Source organism: Bison bison, unplaced genomic scaffold (assembly GCF_000754665.1).
Source record: "Bison bison bison isolate TAMUID 2011002044 unplaced genomic scaffold, Bison_UMD1.0 scf7180017864384, whole genome shotgun sequence".
In the NCBI taxonomy this organism is placed as follows: Eukaryota; Metazoa; Chordata; class Mammalia; order Artiodactyla; family Bovidae; genus Bison; species Bison bison.
The window spans coordinates 9,198,720-9,207,081 of record NW_011494956.1 but is presented as its reverse complement, the minus strand read 5'-3'; the positions used below and the strand labels follow the sequence as shown (position 1 = coordinate 9,207,081).

Below are 8,362 nucleotides of genomic sequence, written 5' to 3'. Positions count from 1 at the left end.
CAGATATCAAAATGACTCCGCCACAGGTATACATGTGTTCCCCATCCTGAACCCTCCTCCCTCCTCCCTCCCCATACCCTCCCTCTGGGTCGTCCCAGTGCACTAGCCCCAAGCATCCAGTATTGTGCATCAAACCTGGACTGGCATCTCATTTCATACATGATATTTTACATGTTTCAATGCCATTCTCCCAAATCTTCCCACCCTCTCCCTCTCCCACAGAGTCCATAAGACTGATCTATACATCAGTGTCTCTTTTGCTGTCTCGTACACAGGGTTATTGTCACCATCTTTCTAAATTCCATGTATATGTGTTAGTATACTGTATTGGTGTTTTTCCTTCTGGCTTACTTCACTCTGTATAATAGGCTCCAGTTTCATCCACCTCATTAGAACTGATTCAAATGTATTCTTTTTAATGGCTGAGTAATACTCCATTGTGTATATGTACCACAGCTTTCTTATCCATTCATCTGCTGATGGACATCTAGGTTGCTTCCATGTCCTGGCTATTATAAACAGTGCTGTGATGAACACTGGGGTACACGTGTCTCTTTCCCTTCTGGTTTCCTCAGTGTGTATGTCCAGCAGTGGGATTGCTGGACCAAATATATTTCTTATAAATCATAACGTGTGCATGCTAAGTTACTTCAGTCATATCAGACTCTCTGCTACCCTATAGATTGCAGCCTGCCAGGGTCCTCTGTCCATGGGATTCTCCAGGCATAAATACTTGAGTGGGTTGCCATGCCCTCCTCCAGGGGATCTTTCTGACCCAGGGACTGAACGCACATCTCTTAAGTCTACCTGCATCGGCAGGCGGGTCCTTTACCACTAGTGCCACCAATATCACAGATCTATATAGGAAAATCAGTGAGAAATCTTGGTTTTAAGTTATATGAAATCAATTCAAACTGATTTCATTACCAAAAAATTTTATTGGCTCATATAATGGAAAGTCCAGAGTTGGTTCTAGCTACAGTTTCCCTTAGAGTCAGGGATTCAAATGATGCCATCTATTCCTACCTCCTGGAAGTCCTGCTTCTAGGTTGACTTTATTCTTAGGCAGATTCTTTCCGCACAGTGGCAAGTAGGGAAGCACTAGCCAGGAGTTTACATTCTGCCTGTTTAATCTTAAGAAAGATCCTTTCTCTTCACATTCATTGGACCACCATAAGTTACATGGACACCCATTGACCAGTCACTGCCAGGGAGAAGAAATGCATGAATCGGCCAGGTCTGAGTTATATGCCCAACCCTGGAGGGCAGGGAGTGGAACCCCAAAGGAAACTCAATGTTCTGTTCCAGCAAGAAGCCACAGTGGAGGCTTGGCAAGCACAAACAAGAGATATCTGCTAAAGATGGAGAGTCAATAATGTTATCAGAGCTGATGAACTAAAAGATCAGAATTTTGCTTTTGGATGATTAATCTGGAACCTGGGTCCAGGATGGACTTGGGATTGTGGAAGTCTGAGGTTAGGAGGACTAGTTAGAAGGCAACTAGAATGATCCAGGTAAAGGATATGACAGTGGAATAGAAAAAGAAAGGACTAGTACAAGAAGTTATTACAGAAATTATTATGATCACTCACATCAAGGAGATATAAGGAAAAGATATTAGGTAAAAGGAAAGTTGCCCAGTTAATAAAATGTGGGAGAATGCCCTGCTCAGAATGCTAAGACTCAGTCCATCATGGAATTGTGAGATAGCCTACCCATCACTATTATGTTCTTCCTCCTCTCAGGTAAACTGCCAGTTTTAAAAATTACAGTCACTCCCCAGATCTCTTCAGACACCTTCAGATCTATTTGGAAAAACAGCAAGAAATCTAGTATTACTCATAAAAAGAAGAAAAAGGTATGCTCTTGGCTATCTATGCATGTGAGTAGCAGCTCCACTGTATGGAGCCTGGGTACTCCATTGGGGTAGATGGTACCATGGGTAGCACATGGGCTTGGTGAGAGCATGAGCATTTGAGTTCGAAGTCACACTCCCCTAAACCATCATTGCATTCTGATGGATGATGATTGTACCAAGGGACAAGCAGGAAGAGAACAGCACAGTTCTCTCAAAGATTAGTGCAAACTCTGCCGCCTCTCTTTGAACTTTCCCCACCAACCCCAACACACACACACACACACACACATACACACACACATATTCTGGTTCCTGTTAGCCTACTGTGGCTCTGCAACGGTGAATTTATATCAATTCTTTATGAAGCTGTGCTGTGTTGCCTCTTTTTGTTGTTCAGTCAGTAAGTTGTATCTGACTCTTTGTGACCCCATGGACTGCAGCACGCCAAACTTCCCCGTCCTTCACCATCTCCCAGAGTTTGCTCAGACTCGTGCCCATTGAGATGATGATGTCATCCAACTATCTCATCCTCTGTCACCCCCTCTCCTCCTGCCTTCAATCTTGCCCAACATTAGGATCTTTTCCAGTGAGTTGGCTTTTCACATCAGATGGCCAAAATACTGGGGCTTCAGCTTCAACATCAGTCCTTCCAACAAATATTCAGGGTTATTTCCTTTAGGACTGATTGGTTTGATCACCTTGCTGTCCAAGGGACTCTCAAGCGTCTTCTCCAGCACCACAGTTCAAAAGCACCAATTCTTCAGTCTTTGGTATTCTGCCTCTTAGGGCGGGTAATGATTTACATATGCTTCCTTTCTACTGTATGAAGTTGAACTTCCCTTTTCTTTTTTTCTAATTATGATTTCCTGTCCATTTTTTCACAGGCTAAAAACTGAATACGAATGCCATGTATCCATATGGATTCCATCTATTTCCATGGACAACTAGATGTGCCTGGAAAAATATTGCTTGTAACCAAGTGGCTTGTAACCAAGTATCACTGTAACCAAGCCCCTTTCAAGTTCTAAAATTTGATAAGACTCTTTTATGAAAGTTCAGAATAGTGTTAATCTTATCATGTTTATCATTTTCTAAAATGTGGGTTTCACAAACAGGTCTTAGTAAAAATAAGTGGAATTCTTCTTTGGGGCTCTTGTGCATGTCAAGTTTATAATTTGAAGGAAGTTATGATCTTTATCTAGAAAAGAAAAAAATCTTCTTTCATAAATGTATCTATGGTTGGGAGCAACAGGAATTTGGGAAATAATAACCACTTTCTGAAAGACAACATCTCTAAAAATAGGGATCTTACCCCAAATGAGGAAACCTCCGCTTACTGCAACCTATACCTGCATTAAAGTTTCAGACAGCTCCATGGGCAATGGAAGAGGTGTCATGGATCAATATATTGATGATAAATTGGGTTTGTTAAATTGTACATGTTGCAGGGATAAAAAGCATAGATTGGGCAATTAAAATGAAACCAGAATTCTCTGTGGAAACCTGCTGCTTTTCAGGTGACCTTGGGCAGGTCAGTTAACCTCACTGTGCCTCAGTTTCTCCTTACATAAGATACAGATAAGAAGAGCACATATTCATTTGGTGAGCATTGAATGAGGTGACACATGTCAAGTATTTTAAGATAATACCTGTTTCATTGTATGTTTTCAAAAATTAATATTAATGACTGGTATTATTGCTGATGTTAGAATTGAGTGATTCCAGTTATTTCACTTACAATAGCTACACAAGAAAAATAGAAAAAAAAAAAAAAAGGCTTAAGATTTCTTCATTTAGCACTTAGAAACTGCCATTGATTCTATGTATAATGTAACAAGTTCTGGTATGTTCCGGGCAAAAATCTAATTGTGGAGGTGAGGATGGTTATGGTAAATTATGTCCTCTCTTGAGGATCTTAGCTCCTAGCAAGGAAGTCAGCATCCTCATTCATTAAAAGTAAACATTAGGGCATGAGTTGAAATAGTCAGGGTAAGCAAGCCTATGGAATAGTGACAGCAACTTAACAAATCTCCAGAACTTATATATCCAATGTGTAAGATGTGTGAGGCTTCCTGGTAAATTGTTTCTGCTAAAAAAAAAAAAATAGAACTTTTTAAAGATTTGCCACTGACATCCACGGGATGGGAGTGTAAAATCTGTGTGTTCATTTAGGTGTATTTTGACAATGTCTATCAAAATGAAAACAAACAAACAACCTATAGCCTTGACTCAGGCATGCATACATTTAGGGGTCTTTTGACAATGTCTATCAAAATGAAAAAAAAAAAAAACACAACAACATAGCCTTGACTTAGGCATGCATACATATTTCCTTGCACGTGTCTGGAGTATATCTATCTATAGAAATATGTATATGCTGCTGCTGCTGCTGCTAAGTCGCTTCAGTCGTGTCCGACTCTGTGCGACCCCATAGACGGCAGCCCACCAGGCTCCCCCGTCCCTGGGATTCTCCAGGCAAGAACACTGGAGTGGGTTGCCATTTCCTTCAGTGCGTGAAAGTGAAGTCGCTCAGTCGTGTCTGACTCTTTGAGACCCCATGGACTGCAGCCTACCAGGCTCCTCCGTCCATGGGATTTTCCAGGCAAGAGTACTGGAGTGGGGTGCCATTGCCTTCTCCATGTATATAGAAATATCTAAGGAAATATGTATTAAGATGTTTACAGCAGCACTATTAATTATACATTGGAAACAACTAAATGTCTCTCAACTGGTTCTCAGAGACATAAATCACAGGAAATGTATATAGTGGAATACTGTGCAGTCATTAAAGCTTATGTGGAGAGACGCGCTAGTCATACTATTAAACAAAAAGAGCAGCCTGGAGAATAGTGAATGTGAAAATTTCACATTAAAATGAACTGGCATAATATGAGTTGGCAATTTCATCTCTGGGTTTATATATCCAAAAAAATTGAAAGCAAGATCACGAAGAGATAATTGTACACCTATGTTCATAAAGTGTTATTCATAATAATTAAATGATAGAAGCAACCCATGTATCCACTGATGGATGAATAGATCAGCAAAATGTGGTCGATACATACAATGGAATAGTATTCAGTTTTAAAAAGGAAGGAAATTCTGACACATGCTACAACATGGATGAACTTGGAGGACTTTATGCTGTGTACACCAGTTACAAAAAGACAAACACTGTATAATTCCAATTATGTGAGGTACCTAGATCATTCAAACTCAGAAACAGAAAGGAAAATGGTGGGTGCCAGAGGGACAAGGGCGAAATGCAGAGTTGTTTAATGGGTATGGAATACAGTTTCAGTTTGGGAAGATGAAAAAGTTCTAGAGATTGGTTGATAACAATGTGAATGTACTTAATGCTACTGAACTATATACACTTAAAAATGGTTAGGATGGGGGTTTCCCTGGTGGCTCAGGGGAAAAAGAATCCACCCACCAATGAAAGAGACAATGGTTCCATCCCTGATCCAGGAATATCCCACATGCCGTGGAGCAACTAAGCCCATGCACCCCAACTACTGAACCTATGTTCTAGAGTCCAGGAGTCACAACTACTGAAGCCCTTGCGCCCTAGAGTCTGTGCCACACAGCAAGAGAAGCCACTGCAGTGAGAAGCCCGGCACTGCAACTGGAAGAGCCCCCACCTGCAAAGAAGACCTGGCACAGCCAAAAATAAGTAAGTAAATAAAGTTTAAATCTTTAGGATGGTAAACTCTACGTTATATATATTTTACCACAATTTAAGTTTTTAAATGAGTTGATGTGTTACATGTCTGCTAGTATATATGTAGCAGTTTCTGAAGAGTCTATTAATAGTACTTGCTTTTTTCCCATTGGATACTCAATTTACTATTTTAAGGTTTTTATCATTTATGAGCTGTCAATTAAAAAAAAAAACACCTTACAATTGTTTGATGAACATCAGTAACAGCACTTTGGGGTTGTTATATGACCTGGTGCCAAAAGAGAGGAAGAAACACAGTAAGTGCCACGTGTCATGATTTTTCTGGGAGGAACGAATAGTGGCAAAGGATGCTCACTAAGGACAACAAGATAAGTGAGTTTTTCCTCAATGCAGAAGCAATGTAGCTGGAACAGGTAGAGAGAAGTTCTGACCAATTTCAGAAATGTTAAAATGTGAGGGGGGGAAAAAGACAGTCCTCGGTGTGTTTGGATGCCTGAGCTAATTAATCTGATGAGGGTCTCAGTGAGGAGTGTTTAGGAAATGACACTGGAAAAGTGGATTGGTGCTATATTGCAGCAGGATTTAAGGGACCAACTGGCACATTTAGATTTTGCTGTAATGATAATGCAGAGCCATGGAACATTTTGAACAGGAGAGTGCTGGGTGGAAAAGGAGTATAGGAAAATTAAACAGGCACTTTAGATTGAATGCTAGAGTGGGGAGCAGAGATAGGAAGGAAGTCAGGACACAATAATCCAGGGGTGGGGAGGTGAGGTTCAGACTCAACACCAACAGGTACCACTCCTTCTTAATCATCCTCTGGCCTTTCATCTAAGGTCCCTCTTTTTCTCTTTCAAACTGCCCAGTTCCCACCAATTGGGGCATTTTTATCCTCTTCTGGTTCCAGTCTTTTTTTTTTTTTTTTTAATTATCTAGCATTTATAATCATTTATAGTCAGATATGCGGTAGCTTAATGTGAATGAAACATGTTCTGGATGGTTCATCTGGGTTTGTTTACAGACATTTTTGTCTGGCTCATGAAGTTACTGTGGTCAAATTTATATCTGCTACCACTACTACTGCTCTGTCCGTTTGCTTTCTCCATTTACCTCCTGGCCTCCAAGGCCCCCCATCTCCCCCCCAGTTCAAACTTTACCTCTTCTATGAGGCTTTCCCTCACTCCATCTGTCTTGAGGAAGGTTTCTGTCTCTTACCCAACCGGACTTCCTCAGTGGCTCAGATGGTAAAGCATCTGCCCACAATGCGGGAGACCCGGGTTCGATCCTTGGGTCGGGAAGATCCCTTGGAGCAGGAAATGGCAACCCAGTATCCCTTGGAGAAGGAAATGGCAACCCACTCCAGTATTCTTGCCTGGAAAATCTCATGGACGGAGGAGCCTGGTTGGCTACTGTCCATGGGGTCGCAAAGATGGGGTCGCAAAGAGTTGGACAGGACTGAGCAACTTCACTATCTACCATCTGTCTCTTACAGCACTTAATGCACCACTCAACAAACAGCACAAATGTGACCCTGTGTCCATATTTGTAATCTTACATTTTAATGCATCCTTGACTCCTCTGCCAGATTTCTGGAGTTTGGTTAGCCTAGACCCAGGGGCACCAGGCCTGACCTCAGGAGATGAGGGAATGATGAGGCCCAATAAAAAGAGGTGGGAAGCTCTGAGTCCTAATCCTGACACAGCAGGTGGCCACCACTAGGTGGTAGTGGTGACCAAGCATCTTCCGGTCTCCCTGCCTCAGCTTCGGTATCTTTTAAATGAAGATGTTACCTGCTTTGCTTGGGAAAACATAATAACATGACCCTGGGCTGGTAGTAATAGAAGAACCCTAGTTTCCACTGTCCCCTTCTCAGAATAGCAGAATTACTTTTCTGAATTACTATAAATTACTTTTATAAATATAGCAGAATTACTATAAATTACTTTTTGGGACTTCATTATTCCTGCATATAAAAAGTTAAACTAGCTTTAAGTTTCTTAGAGTGTGGTCTCCTGGGTTCCTGGAATCCTTTCAGGGGACCAACAACGTCAAAACTATTTACATAACAGTATTCATAGCTATGAGCTTCCCTGGTAGCTCAGCTGGTAAACAATCAGTCTGTAATGCAGAAGACCTCGGTTCAATTCCTGGGCTGGGAAGATCCCCTGGAGAAGGGAATGGCTACCCACTCCAGTATTCTTCCCTGGAGAATCCTATGGACAGATAAACCTGACGGGCTACACAGTCCATGGGATCTGCAAAGAGTCGGACACGACTGAGAGACTAAGCACAGCACAGCACTCATAGCTATTTTTCTTCATTCTCTCTTGTGAGTGTACAATATTGGTATTCTAAGGATAACTTGTAATGGATTTCTTACTGTTTTGAAGTGAATTAATATATTCAAAATTTTCCCGTTTTCTTAAAAAGGAAATACATATGTATACGCGTGTATATGTACACATCCATCCTACACAAACAAAAGTTCTTAAATGTCCTTAAGTAATTTTTAAGTGTAAAGGGGTCCCGAGACCAAAATATTTGAGAACCGTTGAACCAGATTTCTAGCTCGTCATTCATTCACTCAACAAATAACTGTCCCTTCCCGAGGCTGCATTTCTTAAACGAAGGCGATGATCAAGAAATAGTCCCCGCTCCCAGGGCGTTTACATTTGAGAGGGACGAATATATCAACAAGACATCTTCTAAAAGCGGTGTCATGAAGACATAAAACAGGACACGTGTTTCCACCGCGCAGGGTCGGCCCGGGGTCTCTCAGCCCGCTGAGCTGGCCCGGCGTTGGGGACGCGAGTACCGGG

General features: G+C 41.5%; 1 protein-coding gene across 2 annotated transcripts in view; it reads left to right on the top strand.

The window, feature by feature from the left end:
• The window catches only part of LOC105001781, a 61,438-nt gene extending 58,454 nt beyond the window's left edge, over positions 1-2,984 (top strand). For both annotated transcript variants that reach the window (XM_010858176.1, XM_010858178.1), the window contains 2 exons: positions 1,746-1,858; positions 2,743-2,984. In XM_010858176.1, the coding sequence (XP_010856478.1) occupies positions 1,746-1,858; positions 2,743-2,754 (125 nt within the window). In that variant the 3' untranslated portion in view covers positions 2,755-2,984. The remainder of the gene's footprint in view (positions 1-1,745; positions 1,859-2,742) is intronic.
• The last annotated feature ends 5,378 nt before the right edge of the window (positions 2,985-8,362 follow it).